Source organism: Mustela erminea, chromosome 20, assembly GCF_009829155.1.
Source record: "Mustela erminea isolate mMusErm1 chromosome 20, mMusErm1.Pri, whole genome shotgun sequence".
NCBI lineage: Eukaryota > Metazoa > Chordata > Mammalia > Carnivora > Mustelidae > Mustela > Mustela erminea.
Window position 1 is genome coordinate 33,333,740 of NC_045633.1, and position 18,047 is coordinate 33,351,786.

The 18,047-nt window shown below is 60.2% G+C and overlaps 1 protein-coding gene across 6 annotated transcripts in view; it reads right to left on the bottom strand.

Annotated features, from left to right (window-relative positions):
• Window positions 1-85: 85 nt before the first annotated feature.
• Window positions 86-18,047, bottom strand: part of DTX2 (deltex E3 ubiquitin ligase 2) — a 35,024-nt gene continuing 17,062 nt past the window's right edge. For 4 of the 6 annotated variants that reach the window (XM_032326894.1, XM_032326890.1, XM_032326892.1 and 1 more), the window contains 7 exons: window positions 12,172-12,272; window positions 7,477-7,617; window positions 4,603-4,676; window positions 3,087-3,245; window positions 2,346-2,507; window positions 1,055-1,144; window positions 86-723 (listed from right to left, as the gene is read on the bottom strand). In XM_032326894.1, the coding sequence (XP_032182785.1) occupies window positions 496-723; window positions 1,055-1,144; window positions 2,346-2,507; window positions 3,087-3,245; window positions 4,603-4,676; window positions 7,477-7,617; window positions 12,172-12,272 (955 nt within the window). In that variant the 3' untranslated portion in view covers window positions 86-495. The remainder of the gene's footprint in view (window positions 724-1,054; window positions 1,145-2,345; window positions 2,508-3,086; window positions 3,246-4,602; window positions 4,677-7,476; window positions 7,618-12,171; window positions 12,273-18,047) is intronic. The other 2 variants (XM_032326893.1, XM_032326895.1) reach the window with 2 other exon arrangements.

Genomic DNA, 18,047 nt, shown 5'->3' on the forward strand with positions numbered 1-18,047 from the left:
GCAGCAGCACACGCGCGCGTTTGCACACGCACGCGTTTGCACACGCACAGCCTCTCCGCCGACAAACACACCAGGGCCTGCTGACTTTGGCTATAGGGCATTTATTGCAAACACAACATCTGAGGTATGAGAAGCTGACCCGGAACCACGGCTGCCCAGGCTACGATGGGGCAGCCTCGCCACACCCCACGCCGGGCCCCCGGCACTACGGACCCAAAGCAGCCCAAGGGCGGGGCCCCACGCTCTGAGGTAGCTGCATCGTAAGCCCCCACGAGTAGAACTCCCAGGCTTGCCCAACTCCCACGCGGATCCAGGCCTGGAGGGGAAGAGGGGGCGAAGGCAGGCCCCCGACAAACACCGCAGCCTCCGAGGAAAGGCACCTTCCTGCCTGCCCATCCCGGGGACAGCCCAGCCGGCAGCGCGGGGAGAGGGCGGCTGGTGGCGGGAGGCAGGCAGGTGGGGCAGGGTGGGGCCCGGCCAAGCTTGTGTGGGGGGTCACTGCTGCTCCAGGCAGTCCTCGGTCACCCCCTGGGCCGCCAGCTCAGCCAGCACATTGTGCAGGTAGTTGGGGTCCGGGTAGCCGTGGCCTGTCGCGTTGCGGTCCATCTCCGTCTTGTGGTGGATCTCGTTCCACACCACCGTGTCCGTCTCTCCCGTGGTGCTGGACGTCCCCACTGTGAAGATGAGTCGCCTCTTCCAGGCCACCTTCAACAGCTCCAGGACCTGCAGTGGGGGAGGGGAAAGGGGGCGGGGCTAATGAGCAAGCACAAGTCTGCGTATGGATTTCTCACAGGGCCGGGGTGGGGAGGTGGGGCGTGAGGGGGGCAGCAGGGGGCCAGAACCCACTGGCCGCTCCCTTCCCTGGTCTGACCTGCCCCACCAGGGCAGGCACAGCGGGCACCTGCCTGGTCTGCTCGACCTGTACCGTGAACTGCTGGCAGGGCCCAGGCTGGCCGCTCTCCTAAGTGACCCAATCCAAGTGAGCCCCATCTGCTGGGGTCCCCAGCCTCCAGCTCCAGTCCTGACGCCCCTCCCAGAACTCCCCCTGCCTCACCTTGCGGCCCTGGGCATTGTCTGGAAGGTAGCACTGGCGGGGAAATCCCCTGGCGGTGAACGGCTTCCCAGGGTTGGGGTGTTCCGGGCCCTGCAGGAGGAACACAGACACTGGGCCTGGGAGGGTCCTGAGAGGTGCCCAGCAGCCCAGCCCACCCTCTGCCTCTCTGGCCGGGGCTATTTGTACACCCGTGACCATCCCAATCCGTGTCACAGACCCAATGTGACACGGCCTCCCCTCAGCGACCCCCTTCTCTGACCCCGTGACACTCGGTTTGGCATCAGACGCTCCTGCTAACGCCCCCCCCCTCCCTGGTGAGACTGGAACTCCTCCAAGGCCAGGACACACACTCCCACCCCACTGGTGCCCCTGTGGGCACTGCGCTCTGTGGCCATGATGGCCACGACTCCTTCCGGACGCCCTCACCCCTCGCTCGAGATGGGCCTGCAGTGGGGCACGAGGCAGGGACCGCGAACAGTGCGGCGACAGTGGAAGGTCCTTGCTCCTGCCCTCTGCCACTCAGAGGCACACCACACACACCTCCACACTCCCCCTGCTCTGGGGCTCTGAGGCTGTCAGGGATGTTTTTAAAATTCACTATGACCCACTGAGAAGAAATGGAGGGAAACCGCGGAAAAGCACATGATTGAACAAAACAGGGACACTCCGCCTGTCACAGACGAGCCCCCGTGGGTCCTGGTCTCCACTGCCCTGGACCTTGTCCACCTGCCACCAGTTCTGAGGTCAACCCGGGCCCAACCAGGAGGGCCTAGGGCTCCTATCTGGGTCTCTAGTGGGACCCTGGGACCTTTTGCTCGGGTTCCTGTCTTGTTCCTGCCATCAGAGCCGGCACCACCACACCCAAAGCAGGCCTGGATCTGGCCCTTGAGCTGGCCTCCCAAGCTGGCCTCCTCCCTGAGGACACCTCCCTGCCCTGGGGGGTCCCCCGTTATTCAGCCCCCAACACAAGCACTGCTCCTGCTTTAAACATTTGGCCTTCTACCCAGTACAAGTCGAGCTACGATGTCTCCGCCTCCAGGATGCCCTCCCTGCATTAGGAAAGGGCTGAAGGCCACCTCTTTGCTTCCGCAGCCCTAAGACCCTGTTCCACTCCCAGACACCGGTGCCTCCTGGTTCCTGAGAGCCTGAAATCAGGAGACTGACGCCTCCCGACTTCCCCAGGGACTGGACTGCTGGGAAAGGGGCAGCGTAGGAAATAGAGTGCCCCAGACCGAGAAGGGCCCATTCCAGAACGGTCCAAGGAGGCTCCTCTCCTGCCAGGGCCCCTTACCTGGATGCCGTGAGGAATGTTGTAAACTATGAGTATTGTCCCACAGTCCTCGTGGCCGGGGAGGGACACTTGGAACTTGAAGACCTCCATCTTCCCCCGGGGCTGGGTCCCAGTTTTCTCTCCGTAGATGGTCTTGCAGGAAGGACACTGCAAACTTCCGTCCTGAGACAGAGCAGAGCACCACAGACTGAGCCGGTGGCCCTGAGAGAGCGTCTAGCATGGCCCCTGCCCCACAGCAGGTCCCCGGCTCGTCCCCCCATTTCCTCCCAGCACAGAAACCCGACCGCCTCCCTGGAGAGATGGTCGGCACAGGGGCGAGGTACCGGGAGACCAGCACCGAGTAGGCAAATCGGGTTGGTGCACAAAAGTCTTCATGGTGGAACAGGTTTCAAACCCAACAAAAGACCCCAGGCCCAGTCAACTGCTGGCACAGGCCCCCTGGCTGGCGCAGGGCGGCCCAGAGGGTGCTGCAGGAGACACCACGCCATGCCCCGAGGTCTGCCTCCCTGTCCTCCCAACCTCTGTCCATTCTGGCTAAGTGCCACCAAAGGACGGCGGTCAGGGGTCACTTGCCACCTCCAGCCCTTCAGCGGCCAACCTCCATCCTGCCACGGGCCCAGGCCCACAGACAGCTCGACGCTGCCTCCGAGAGTGTCCAGGGCCCCCCGCAGAACAGCAGCAGGAGCGGGGAAGGACTGTGGGCAGGTGACCCCGCTCCCCCGGGGGCAGACGCGCGGGCACCTTGTTCCCGGTACAGTACATGGCCAGCAGACACAGCAGGTGGAAGGCATGGCTGCACTTGGTAAGGCGGCCCACGGCCACTGGCCCAATGGTCTTGCTGTCGGTCACGTCGCTGTAACCGGACACCACAGCCAGCTTCTCCATACAGATGATGCAGTCCTGGAGGGAGACCAGCACAGGGCACGCTCACTGACGGCCCGCTGTGCACAGGGTATGGGGGAGGGGGTCCTGATAGGAAAAGGCCTTCGCTGCCCAAACACCAGGATTACGGGCAGTCAGTCCTTCAGTCAGCTGCTCCAAAGGCAGGAAGACAGATGAGTCACCAGGATCTACACCCTCAGAGGGCCCGTCACAGCAGAGGGGACGACAGACGGCCACAAGCACAGGGGCCACAGGGGCCTTAGCACTGACAGCAGCACAAGCTGAAGACAGCAGACACCGGCCGGAAGACAGGAAACAGCAGGGCAGGAAATGGAGAAAGCAGGGCCACAAAGCTGGCTGTCACAGGGGAAAGGGACAAGGTGGACAAGGACGGGAATGGGCACGGCAGGGAAAGGGAAGAGAATGTTCTGAAGCAGAAACCAGATCCCGAAGGTTCTGATGGCCGAGCTCGGGAGCAGGACTTTGTCTCCATGTCAGGGGACCCTGCCAAGGGGTTTCGAGGTGTGGCTACCAGCACTGTCACAGCTGTCTGGAGGCTGTCCAGCTGGCAGCCTGGGGGCCAGGAGGCTGGTGCAGAGCAGGCCAGTTATGCCAGGGGTGGGGGGCACAAGGTGAAGGTAAGAACAGAGACTGGTGTGCTGGCCCCTGGGGGCACAGACAGCGCTGGAGAGAGGGTGGGAGACATGGGGACAACCTCCAGGTTACTAACCCTTTACCAGCCAGAGCTGCGGGAAAAGAGGGCAGAGGCCTCCGTGCTATCTTGGCACAACTGCCCTTTAACCCATGACCCACCCCACCCCTCCCCGCCCCAGAATCCTTAGAACTCTCCACTCAAATCAGAGACCAGGGGCACAGCAGCCCCCAAAACACAGCTCAGCACAGAAGCTTGGGTCCAACCAAAGCTGCTATGAGGGTCTGGCAGGCCCCGCTATGACAGCAAGGTCAACCAGTTCTCCCCATAGCCAGAGGAGCAGGACCGCTGTGGGGACAAAGCCTCTTCGCTTTTCCCCAGCTCAATCCTCGGAGAGCAGGGCGGGCTCTCCCATCCCTCCCTGGTCTCCAGATGGCACAGGGCGAGGGCCAGGCCCGGTGAGGAGCCCCGCTCAGAACCACCGCGCGTGAGCGGCGCAGCTAAGATCAGAACGCAGGCCTCTGAGGCCAGGCCGCCTCCCCGTGGGAAGGCCTGCCTCCCCCAGGCTGCCGGGAGTTCACACCGCAGGACCCGGAGCACGGCCGGCACGGAGCGGCACCTCGGTTAGTGCCCGCCCAGCAGAGAAAAGGCCGCTACCCTCCTCCGGAGCCGCCCCTCGTCTGCAAAGCAAACCAGAAGCAGCACGGCTCCCCCGACACGTGCCTCATCTGGGGCCGCTTTCAGCTCTTCCGTGTACTTCTTTATCACCTGCTCTGGCTCCGGCTTTGGAGTCCCTCCTGCAAGAGAGAAGAGCGTCAGCGGTGTCCCGAGGAGGACGCACTCGGGTCGCGGAGTCCAGAGAGGAAGGAAGACGAGGGAGAGGCCCAAGCTGCCAGGAGGGACCGGAGAGGGGCGAGCGTACAAGAGGACAGACGCGGCGTCCGCGCGGACGCTCGAGCTCGGCCGGGCAGAGCCCTGTGGGTCCACCTGCGGGAGGCCCGGCCCCAGGAGCCCTGGAGGCGACGCACGAGGACCAGGGAGCCGCGTCCTGGGCCTGCACCACATCCCCGCGCACATTCGCTCGGGAGGCTGGGCCTAGGCTCTTCCGAGGACACACAGAGAAGTCAAACGGCAGCTTCGACCACAAATTGCTGTGGAGTGTGTCCCGGCACCACGGTTTCACCCAACCTCCGTTACTCTTGTGAGAAAGCCAAGGCGAGAGATGGTCCAGGAGCCAAACGTGCAGCGGGTGCCTGCCCAGCGGGCGTCTGTGTGCACGCCGACTGGGGACGATGCCACATGGACATGGTCACGACAAGCCTTGGTTTTCTCTCGCCTGGCCCTGACTGTGGGGTCTCAGTGACACGCCAAGTCCGGGAAGGAGCCCCGATGCAGGAAGAGGGGCGCCCCGGCCACCCCACTCTTCTCGAGACCGCCCACGCGCACAAAGCTGGGAGGCTGGCCCACGCTGGCACCAACCCTGAGCCTGGCCCCACACGCGCACCCCCACACCCCCAGAACGAGAGACTCCCCCAGCCGGGGAGAGACCTGGGCAGACCCAGGGCTTCTCCAGCCAGAGGCAGCGGCAGAATGACAGAGAATGGCAGCAAAGCCGTGCGGGAGCAGAAAGGATGGCCAGGGAAGACCAGTGCAGCCGGGGAAAGCTCCTCTTCCTGCCTCGGGGTCGCTGGGCAGGTCCCGCTCTGAGCCTCTGTCGCCAGAGGGACCCTGGCCTGAACTTGAGCTCAGAGCCACTGGGTGTGGCTGCCAAGACAGACAAGCCTGAGGGCTCCACAGCCAAGGGCCCTCAAAACCAGAGAAGGCCAGGGGCCACCGAGGAGGGGAGCAGAGGCTGGGAGCCGGCGACGTCGCGTTTGATTCTGGCTGTCACGCAGGGACCGAAGCATATCACTGAACCTCCCCTCACCTAAAAATGGAGACGTCATCCTGACCCAGACCGTGAGTGCTGTGAGAGGCAGCTACAGACAAAAGAACACCACCCCACCAACACAGAGACAAGCCCCCGAACGTCTCCCCAAAACCTCACACCCCCACCAATGCACCTCCACCCACCTCACACACATACCCCCACACGTCCCCCACCCTGACACATACACCCCCCACCCACCCAAACATACCCCACCCCCTCAAAACACACACATACACACACACACACAACCTCCACACAAATGTACTTCCATCCCTTCACACACACCACACACACACACATCCCCCCATACTCCTAACACAGAAACGTGTCTCACACACACACACACACACACACCTTTCCCCCATCACATACAACACATACACACAGATTTCTAGGCCACTGACTGGTCACTGGGGAGAAAGCCAGGCCAAAGCACAAGGACCACCAGCACTGGCAGCCATCCCAGGAGCTATTCAGAGTGAGGGGAGAAGCATTTCAGAAAAGCACAGGGACCCCAGGACCCCATCTGCCAGGACTAGCCTCAGGCCCACCTCTGGTAGGGTCTGGCTCAGCATCCTTTTCCACGCCACTTGCCCGGACAGCCTTGTAGAACCCAAGGTAGCCCAGGAGCCACACTTCTCTTAAGGGGGCCAGCAGGGGACCACCAACCCCAAGAAAGGGACATCTGAGCCCACGAAGGAGGATGAGTGTCTGCCGAGAGCCTGTGTTCTTCCCAGGCAAGTCGGAGTGTCTCGGGAAGCTCCGGGCCCGCCCTGCCCAGCTGCCGGGATGGGGTGAGGTGGGGAACAGGGTGTAAAGCCCCGCCACTCCGCGGCCCTCCCTGCCACCTGCAGGGCTGGGGTTAGGCAGGCAGTGGGCACGATCAGAGCCCCCCATGCCGACGTGCTGGGCGCCTCATGTGTGCTCTTCTCATTCCGTCCACTACCAACCTGCGAAGCAGGAGATGCCAGCTCGCGAACGGAGACACCGGCGTGGGACATGAAGCCAGAACCAAGACCGGATCCCAAGCCGGCTGGGCCGGGGCCGTGCTCCCTGCTCACCGCACCACACTCAGGGTCACAGGGCTTTCCGTGCTCTGTGCGTCTCCAGACCAAAGACGGAAGCATCAGCTTCCGAAATGGCAGGTTTAGAACTCACTACCCACAGGCCCCTTCACGTTAAGTCTGGCTAAAACCCACAGCACCTGCCACGGTTCTGAAACCCCTTCCTCCCCAGCCGTGTGATGGGCAGGGCAGCGCCACTGCGGGACCCCTCTGAAGTAGCCCTTTGTGGTGGCCAGACAGGTCCGGGGCCCTTTCCTGAGATGCATGCTGGCCCTGCTGAGAGGGACAGAGTCACCCCCATCCCGAGCTGGCCTCAGCCCACGCTTGTGTTTATACGGTCACAGAGTCCTCAACAACAGGCCCCTCACACTCCAGCTGTGCCAGAAAACAGGAGCTGAACTCTGGGTTTTCCGGGGAAAGTGGCTTCCAGGGCCCACCTCTGCGCCGAGGGCAGGCAGAAGGGCCACTGAGGCCCTCCCCTGGGGTAAAGGAAGCAGAGAAGGGCCGTGGGGGTCAGAGAAGAGCGATCGATGCAGGAGAGTCAGAGGCAGCAAGACTCGGAGGCTTAGCAGAGGCCAGAGAGCACTTGTGAGCGGGAACTACCTTTCATGGGCATTTTCCTCAATCTCTTAACTGAGCTGTGACTTTTAGAGGCCAGACAGGAGGCGGGAGGGCTGGCGGGCTGGGGTGCGCGGCTAAGACACACAGGGAGTCCAATGGCTGACAGCAGAATACTCGTCATGCCTACACGGGGTGCGAGATCAGACATGCAGAGAAGGGAGAAACGTTAGAAGGAGTCATTCGGCACGTGACGTCCACAAACCCCGGCTGAGTCCAGGTGGCACCGTGAACAGCCAGCAGGACCCACGGATCTTCCCGAGGAATCGGCCGCTCGAGGCTCGAGGCACCAAAGCCCCAGGCCAGGAACCAGGGAAATGCCCGGCTCATCAGATCCCCACAGGGGTCTGTCCGAGCCACCAGCTGGCCCGCACTCCTGTGCGGGGAAGGGGGCGGGACGAGGCCTTCTGCTTCAGCGGGCCACGATGCCATTCCAGGCGGGAGCTGCCGGCGCCAGGTGCTACGAGAGCAAAGGGGTGACGTGGAAGGACTCGGGCAAGCTACGGAGACACGGACAGAGTCTCGTGCTCAGTCCTCCCCGGTGCTCCCCCTGGCCATGCCCTCTGGGCTCCTGGTCACCCTCCCTCCAGTGGGGTGCTATCTGCTTTCCATCTGGCCCTTCTAGATGCTTCCGGTGCCATCACTAGGGTGGGCGAGCAGGAATGCTGGCCTCGGGCCTGCTCCCCGACAGGCCTCCCCGTGGCCTCTGCGGCTGCTCCTCTGGAGCAGCAAAGGTCTTGGGCTGCCACTCCCGTCTCCGCCCTCAGTCCAGGCTCAAACAGCCTGCTCTGTCCTGGAGGGCAGCACCGTGGGCACACCCACGGGGTGGGGGGGGCTCACTCCTCAGCCTGCTGTTTCACACACACCCTAGGCGTACCCTCACCGCCTGCCGCTCCCCTGGCACTCTCCGAGGCCCTGGTGCTCCCTGGAACACAGCACGGTCTCCCACAGGAGCCGCAGCTCCTGCCATACCCTCGGCCTGCCTCACTGTGCAATCTCCCCGCCATCCGTCTCGCTCAGTGACCCCTCCACCACGGGCTGAGGGAGCCTTTCCGAGCGCTCAGAATCAGGCTCGGGCTCTGGGTCCCGAGGGCAGCCTGGGGCAGGAAGTGGGGACCCTGGGTGGGCCAGGCAGATGGCGCCGTCCACTCTGGAGGTGATGCAGGCGGGTAAGGGGAGACCTGCCCCCATGGCCTCTAAGAGCAAAGACTCCAAGTGGCGAACATGCCCAGTCAGGGACAGAAGCAGAGGCCAGCCAGCAGCCTGGGCAGCACAGCGGAGCAGGGCGCACTGTGGCAGCCACTCGCAGCAGACCCCAAAGCACCCACCAGAAGAGCAAGGCTGCATGCCAGCACCTGCTCATCGGGCCACGCAATGCCACCAGCGTCTCCACGTTGCTCGCTCTGAGCTCAGCAGGGGGTCTGAACTAAACGTCAGGCAGCCCGCAGGACAAGCAGGCGCGGGAAGAGGGCCGGGGGCACAGCGATGGAGGGCACAGGAGCAATGCTTGCTTTAGCTGAACCCTGGCCTTTGCCCTGACCGTGACCTCCTCCCCCAACACTCTCTGCTCCACTTCCGCCAGACCTCTCCCCACGCGTGAGCTAGGAGGCAGCCCTTCCCTGACCACCCCACCTGAAAGGGCCGCGTCCCCTCCGCCTATGTCCTTTAGCCTGGTTAGCTTTCTTACTCCCTGAAAGGACTCGCATATGGGTGTCGTGACAGCTGTCCTCCCCGCGCTGAGCACCGAGGGCAGGGCCCGGTCACAGCAGGGGCACAGAATCCGTCTGCTGGGGAACCCGCATACCCCCGAGTGCTGCCGAGTGGCCTCAGTGAGGCCAGCACGAACAAGGCTTCCGCCCTCGTCAGGGCAGGGCCCGCCCCCGAGTTCCAGTCCCAGACACAGAAATCTTAACGGAGAAGCCTGCAGAGCAGGGGCCCCTGCTCTGCGGGTCTGCCTTCCTGGGAGCAAGTGTGAGAATCCCCCCACACCCACACTCCGCAAAAACAGCACCAAACGGACAGGAGCTGGGTGGGAACGCTAAGAGCGGGCTGTCAGGTCTTCCCAACAGCAGGGCTTAGGGACAGCCCCCCCCAAATCCCAACATCCCCAAATAACTATAGCAGCCCACACAGCCACAGCTGTCTTGAGAGGGTCCCACTTATCCGCTGGACCCCCAGAGACAGCAGCCCCCGCGGCGGCCAGATGTGCGAACACGTCCTTTCGGACGCCGGGAGTTGGCCCTTTGTCTAGTGGCCGGAGCCAGCCCACACCCAGCCTCTGACCGGTCTTACAGAGCTGCCTCCCAGCTCCACTCGGCCCTGGCTGCCTGGCCTCGGGCAGGCTGTGGCAGCAAGAAACGCAGACACTCCAAGGACAGGGCTGGGCCAGGCCGCAGCCAGAGAGGCTGTCACCCGAGGCCCTGCTGGCCTGACCTGGAGGCGGCTCCTCTGTGACCGTCCTCCGCCCACACAGAAGGATACCCAGTCCCTCCAGGGCGTCACCCCTGGTTTGTAAACCCACCCGCAAAACCCTCCCCGTCCACCTCATGGCGGCCTGAGTATTCCCGAATCCACAAATCCCTCATGGTGGCTCAGGGAAAGAAGACATTCTCCAGACCCTACTTCCTGGGCTGGCTCGGGATGTCTCCTTCCCTGGCACCTCAGGCTCCCACCAAGAGGTCCAAGGCAGAGCCTGTGTTAAGAGAAGGCGGCATCTGGCCACGGGCTCCGATCTCCACTCCTTGCTGGCCGGGACCGTGCTCCCCAATCTCCAAGGTCTGTTTCCCCAGTGAATAAAATGGAAGTTAAAAGACCCACCTACCTCCAGGATTGATATAAGAGCCAAGGGGACAGGGGACATGGAGGACACCCTGGGATGCAGGCTAAGAGGTCCTCAGCCTCGGGAGCAGAGGAAAGGGAGCGAGTGCTACTCCATCCCGGACCGCTTTTGAGCTGCGTTTAGGAAGATTTTTATAGCGTCTGTATTTAAGCCTCAACGATTACAGAGCTGAATGGAGCTCAGCCACGTGCCCGCCACGCCTGGTCACCCACAGCCTCTCTCCAGTGATCACCACCCCACACAGAAGCCCACAGGAAGACCTAACTGGGCAGGAACTCTGCAGTCACCACATCTCTGCTCACCGCTCTCTGACCCAGCAGAGGGCTGATGGCTGAGCGGCTGAAGCAGGGTCTGGAGGGCCTCACTCTCCTGGCTCCTACCACCCCCTTGACTGGTCCCTCCATCTGCCTCCAGGGCCCCTCCCGGCATCCCACCCAGTCCCTGTGAGCTCATACACCCACCCCAAGAGGGCAGAGGCCACCCCAACACACCCGCGAAGGCTCTTCTGAGCTGCACATCCAAACGCCCACTGCCCCCAGGACCCAGCCCTGCTACAACCTAGCAGCACCCCTGCCCCTCCCCATGCTCCCACTGGGCTGGGAAGCGACACAGTGTGACACTGCTGACCACCCAGGTTCTGGGGCCCGGAATGCCTGGGGCTGAGTCCCAGCTCCGCCAAGGGCTGGTCAGTTGATCATGAGAAGTTTTTGGAACTCTCTGAGGCTCAGTTTCCTCAGGTATAAAATGGGAATGAAAGTTCCTACCTCGAAGAGCTGCTACTGGGAAGAAATGCAGGAAGATACATGCAAAGCCCCTCCTGAGTGTCTCAGGAACGTCGACAGCCACACACCGGGCCTCAATTTACTCCTCCTCTCTCGAGACCCACCTGCTCACCAAGTCAGAAGCTCTTACCTCCACCACTGCCGAGGCCTGCGGTCAGGCCCTGGCTGGCTCCCCTGAACCATGAAGTCAGACTTGTACGGGTCTCCCTGCCCCAGGCCTGTCCCCTTGAACCCCCTGCACTACCACAGTGACTCGCTCAACACACAGACTCGGGTTAGCTCAGTCCCCTGCTGCAACCTTGCTACACTCCCTTCTATGACACCTGGCTTTTCCCACTTATTAAAAAGTAACTTTCAGTAACTCCCTAACCTATAAAAGGAATTTTAAAAACAGTTCAAAAGCGTCTGGTTAACAAAAGATTTACGTGGACGCAAAGTCATTTATTCGAAGCAGAACTCCAGCCAAAAGAGCTGAGTTCCCCAGCGGGCCCCTTCAGGGAAATGCATAAAGCATTTCAGGACAGACAAGTGACGTGAACCATAATTAAAGTGACATGGAGGGGTGCCTGGGTGGCTCAGTCAGTTAAGCGTCTGCCTTTGGCTCACGTCATGATGCCGGGGTCCTGGGATCCAGTCCAGCATCGGGCTCCCTGCTCAGAGGGGAGCCTGCTTCTCCCTCTGCTGCTCCCCCCCTGCTTGTGCTCGCTCGCTTGCTCTCTCCTGCCCTTTGCCAAATAAACAAGATCTTTATGAAAAAAAAAAAAAAATCAAATGATGTGGAAATTTCAAAGATGGGGAAAGGTCCACACCAGGGGACCCACTGTCATCAGGCAGGTCGCCCCCCGAGAGACAGGCTCACTCACTGAGGACATGCCATCGCGGAAAAGAGGCACTGCCCCCCCCCCCGGGAGCCGCTGTGGCTTTCCATGAGAACGGAGAGGGTAACCAGACGCCCGTCCCACAGTCTCCTCCCCTGCCCACGGATTCTCCCACCGCCTCCGTGTCTTGCCCCTTCAGACACAGCCTGTTCTGGAACCCAGGACCCAGCAGGGTGCCTACCTGCGAGGGCTTGCTGGACCCGGCTGGGCTTCGGCATCTGCACAGGCACCGAGGCGGGGACGCTCCCAGGGCTGCTCACAGGACCGCCGGGGAGGGAGGCACTTAGGGAGAAGAGAGAACAAAGCTGAATGTAGGAGCCAACTTAGCGGAAACAAGAGCCAGAGCCAGCCCGATGTGCGAGTACGCTGGTGCTGCCGGGGACCCTTTCCAGCTTCACTCCACGCGGCCGCCGCTGTGTGAGCGAGGACTTCCGGTTTTTTTACCGGGGGTGGGGGGAGGTGGGGGGGGGGGGGGTGGGGGGGGTGGTTTGTTTTTAATGAAAGACCATGATACCTAGAAAGAGGAGCAAAGAAATGTGAAGTCCACCGCTCTCCGACTCCAATTAACCTAGAAAAGCTGAACACTGAGGATGTGAAGCCCAGAGCCTGGCCCACGGTCACGGCCACAATCAAGTCGGGAGAGTCAAACTCCAAGCCAGGCGGAGAGGCGGACGGAGCCCTGGCAGGGAGAGCATCGGCGGGCGGGGCCGGAGCTGTGACGGGAAAGAACCCTGCTGGGGGTGAGACTCGGCAGTTGGCAAAGCGATCAAGAAGGAAGCCTTAACTGTCAAAAAAATGGTTTTTTGGGGGCAACTCAAACTCTGAAGACAATCCTAAAAGAATTTTGAGCTCGCTAGCTTTGTCGGAATGAGGGCTCTATGGTACCTGGAGAGGGGAAATCCAGCAGAAACCACTCTAACGTGTACTCCAGACTTGTATCCCCAGTAATATGACCAATCAGCATCAGCAACCCCAAGAAACAGCGCTCTGAGGACGTAACACCTCTTTTGTGGTTCCTGCCACACGGCATAACCTCAAGCATGAGAAAGCAACCAAACAGGCCCAAACTGAGGAACATTCGACAAAGTAGCTCTTCAGAAGGGTCAAGGTCACGGACGATAACGACAGCGGAACTCCTACTGAAGGGAGGGTGGGGAGGAGAGAGGACAGCTGGATGTGAGGCGGGATCCCACGGGATCCCAGGACAGAACCGGGAGCAGCAGTGGACAAACAAGGCGAGAATCGAGAAAAGTCTTGGTTAACACCCCCCGATGGCAACTGTCCGGCTTTACAAGATAAGTCGAGGAAGGGAGTGATGCGAACTTCCTGGACTATTTTTGTAACTTTTCTGTACATCTAAAATTAGTTCAAAATTAAAGGGTTTGGGGGCATCTGGGGGGCTCAGTTGGATAAGCGACTGTCTTCTGCTCAGGTTACGATCCTGGAGTCCCAGCATTGAGTCTGCGTCCGGCTTCTTGCTCAGCAGGGAGTCTGCTTCTCCCTCTGACCCTCCCCCACTCTCATGCTCTCTCTCTCAAATAATAAATAAAATCTTTAAAAAAAATTCAGTTTTTCTTTTTTTTTAAATGAGGGTCTTGCTTCCCATAACTATATTTGGGTCATTCATTTGGTTTTAAGCCATTATATTTTTCAAGTGATAATGAATCTACGCCACTGTGGTTTGGGGGGAGCACCCCCCACTGGAGAATGGTTGGTGTAGATAGCCTGAGATGCCTGGCAAACAACCCCTCCGCCACCAACCTGCCACCCCAGTTCCTGTATCTTCTGGTCCATCCCTGCCCACGTTAAAGATGGCGCCATAAGAAGGTTTATGAAACCCTTTCTCGCAGTCCCTACACTTGAACTCCCCAAGGACAGGGCTGGGCTGCTTTCCTCTGTCCCACTGGCCTAGCCTGGAGCCAGGATGGTGCTCGGGAAATGAAGGACAGCTCCGATCTGCTGTACTGCCCTCGCAGCCGCCAGCAAACCAACAACCTGCCTGGTCTACAGTGAGCGCTTCTGGAAGCTGCCCCAGATCCTTCCCCACCACCAGCCCAGGGGACGCAGGTCCTGCCGGTGGAAATGACATGGAGCTGGCCAGTTGTGATCCAAACCAGAACCTTACACTCAGCTGGTGCTAAAGCTGGCAGCTCCCCGCCCCCCCCAACAGTGGCACAGGGCTGGGAGCAGAGCAGGCACTCCCATATTTGTTTGAGTAGAGGTTGTTTTGTTTTCACTTCTGGACTGTTCTCCCAGAAGAGAATCACCTGTGTGGCACTGCCCAGATCAGGGCTTCCTGCCCTCCTCAGCTATTCTCAAGCCCAAGAAAACAAAAGACCTGACTCTGCAGAGCTCTGATAATGCCGCGGAAAAGCCGGGCGTGCAGAACACCTGCACCAGTGAAGCTTCTGGCCCCACTAAACCATCTAATTTGGAGCAAACCCTACCCACCCACCCCAAGCCTGTCTCTCCACTTTGGTTTTGTAAAGGTCAGTAGGAGGCGCCTGAGTGGCTCAGTGGGTTGAAGCCTCTGCCTTCGGCTGAGCTCATGATCTCAGGGTCCTGGGATGGAGCCCTGCATGGGGCTCTCTGCTCGGCGGGGAGCCTGCTTCCTGCTCTCTCTCTGCCTGCCTCTCTAACTACTTGTGATCTCCATCTGTCAAATAAATAAATAAAAATCTTTAAAAAAAAAAAAAGGTCAGTGGATCACCTCTGACAGTCTTTGCAACTGTCCGGTTCTGGAAAAGTGAAGGAGCCGCAGGTGACAGACACCCTCCAGGCATCCTCCGTCTCCCAAGCCAGCTCTGCAGGGACACGGAGCTTGAGCCCTCAGCCAGGGAGCCGGAAAGCCGAAGCCTGGCTCGACAACTCCCCCACGTTAGTGGGTTACTCACTGCTGGTCCAGAGGGGGTCCCAGAAGCGGGGTCCTCCTTTGCTGGGGGAGAGGCACATATCTGAAGGAGAAGGCCTTAGGTTCCACCACCAAGAACTGGGGCAGAAAGCAGACAGGCATTAAGGCTCCCACTGGGAAGCTCACCCTGGAACTGGGGCCAGGAACTGTGACTAAGGTCTGTGGGTCTCACACTGTTGCCACTTCCCCATCCCTCATCCCAGTACCTCCCCCAGATGCTTCCCTGCAGTCATGAGAGTAGTAAAAGGACACAGCAGTTCCCAAGATGGGGACTCTCAGGATGGACAGAACCTCAGATGTCACCGATCCCCCTCCGCCATCCTCAAAGGGCCCAGACGACCAGAATGTTCCCCAACATGGGCATTATTTGCCCCATGGAGTGCGCTTCTCCGAGAATACCTTCCAGTCGCAGCCTCCCCTGTTCGTGGGTCTATCTACTAGGCCCAGCCTGGCTTTCCTGTCTGGGACTATCTCTAGGAGCTTCTGAATGGCGCTCAGGACATGAGACATGAGGACCTCAGTGTTCTACGGAGGCAGCACGTAGCAGTCCCAGGCAAGGGGCAGAGGCGGGAGGCTAGAGCAAGGAAACGCAATGCCTCCCACCAGCTCCGCACGGGCCAGCGAGCCAGCACCAGCAAGCAAGCCCTGCCGGCAGGTACCCTATAAGGAGCCCTAGATGTGCAATCTGGAGCCCCCCCCTCCCCTTCCAGCGCCCCCTCTGCTCCGAGCTGCGTGCCCTTGGCCAGGTGGAGATCCCTTTCTGGGCTTCAAATTCTCTATCTGCAAGACGAGAATAATTCCAAAAAGTCCGCAGGGTGGTTGTGAGGCTTAATCTGCAGCGCAAGACCAATGTCCATGGTTACCCAGTTCTCAGAGCAGTTAAGGGGATATACTGGAAAGCCGAAGGTCCGCCAGGCACCCCCCACAGAAATCCCGAAAACCGTAATACTAGAGCAAAAGGAACTTCAGACTTCCCAGCCCAAATCCTCCATCTTACTTAGGAGGGGAAAGGAGAGACACGGCAAGGGAACAGAGCTGACCCAAGGGCCTACGGCCAGTCGGCACCACTCAAGCCCCCTCGCCCTGGCACTCCGAGCCTGCAAGCCAGGCGGACAGCAGGAGGGAACGCTTCTGGAAGAACAGCAGCAGCAAAAACGGAGCAGATGGAAGCCAACTGGGAGAGCCGTATCCTAGGGCCACTCAGGGCGGGGTCACGCCTCCCCAGGCCTAGCCACACCAAAGCCGCAACAGACAGCCAGGCTCCATCATCACCTCCAGCCATCAAAACGTTAAGCCACCACACCCTCTACTAAAGAAGACCACGCAGGACACATTTGGAAAGTTTTCTGTCCAACATCGTTAACACACAAGTTCTGGTGCTTAAAGGGATCAAGTTCAGCTACCAGGAAATTTTCTCAAACCCGGAAGCTCAGCGCATTACTGCCTACTCTGAAAGCTTCGCCGGCCACAGAGAAGTCTGACAGCCAAGGTTTTACCCAAGTTGAGCAAGAAGCGATCTGAAACCTCACGGCTTCCCAAATAAAAACCACATGGGCTCCACAGATTTTGCTCTCGCTCACTGTCGCATGTCCTTTCCGGTGGCTGCCAGTAAATACGGCTGCTTCCCAGGCTTCCCCAGCCCACAGTGCCACCAGCCCTGCTGCCCCCTGGGAGATTTCCACCTAACTTGGCGGATGTTCACTCAGCCTAGAGAACTATACCAAGGCCCCTACGGAGACCAAGGGGTGAAGCATTTTGGTTCTCCTGGCTCTGCTGGGTCAAGAGGACAGGATTCATTTAGCAGCGCCTCCGCCCCGGCTCTCCAACACCCATCAGAAAGGGGTTCACAGAAGAGGGCCAGCCTACAACTAAGACATGGGGAAACCCTGTTTTTCCAAACAGGGAGGGATAGGCCCAGGCGAGTGAACGGTGCCTCTCCCAGCTCCTGAAAAGCTGGAGGAGATAAAGATAACACCCACCTCATGAGGCAGGCCCCCTCTGAGATGGTTTCAACTAACAGAGCCAGCTGGCCTGGTTCCCTTCCTGGCTGACAACCAAGGCCGGTAGGGCAAGTAGCAACACGCACGGCCCAGAAGCAGAGGTAAGGCCGTCTGGCCCAGCCACCTTCCCCTCTGGAACTTGCCTGGCTGGTACCAGGAGGCCCCACTCTGGCAGTCGCCTGGGCCCTCAGGCGGGGGAGAGGGGACGCCAGGGAAGTATCAGGGGAGACTGATGGGAGCAGAAAGCAACGAAGCCCATGAATTAAGTCACCTGGCTTGATCCCAGAATCCTAGCTCTGGAACTGTCTAGAAATGTCCCTCAAAAAGAATTTGTAAGAACTTAAGGAGCCCCAGGAGGCCCAGCAAAACTGACCTAGTAGAAGCAGCTCTAGCCCTGCTTCAGAGAGCATGCTTTTCTCTGAAGGCTTCTGGTCAGCATCCTGGAGGAGGGGTCCTCACGGGACGCTGGGTAGGACTGAGACAGCACAGAGCCCTGCTTGCTAACGCCTATGTGAAAATCCAGGGAGGAGGCCAAGCGAAAGTTCTGGTCACCCCGTTCCCAGAGACCTCTGGTCCATATGCCCTCAGGCAGCAGACGCCCAGGAGGACAGCCTGGCCCACACCCTCTCTCCGGACGCCTCTGCCTATCTCTCACCCCGCCTTTGAGAGAGCTTCGAGATCTTCGTGGGTCCCTCATGGCCTGCTCTGCGCCCTGGGTTGAATCCCAGCTCTGCCACTTGCTGGGGGCCCTGCCAGCCTTGGTGTGCTCCCCGGGAAGCTTGGGACAGATGGCCTTTGCGAGGATTACTGCCGTCACTCACACAGCCCAGCTACACGCACTCAGTGAACGGCGGTGTCGCCATGTCGTATAGAAGCCAGCAGAGTCCTCTGAAACACAGCTTTCCAAGATGCCAGAGGCCCACATCAGCCCCACCCAACAGGGGGCGAGGCAGAGCAGCCACAGGCCTGGGACAGGCCCCAAGTCCAGTCACCAGTCACCCTCTCAGAAACCAGCGCCCCACACTCCCGGCGAACGCTCAGCTGTCTCCGAATGTCCCCCAAGCCCAAGACCTTCAATCACGCGCCCTGACGATGCTCCTTGTGAGGCGACAGGTCTCCCGCCACCCCAGGAACAAGACCCCACTG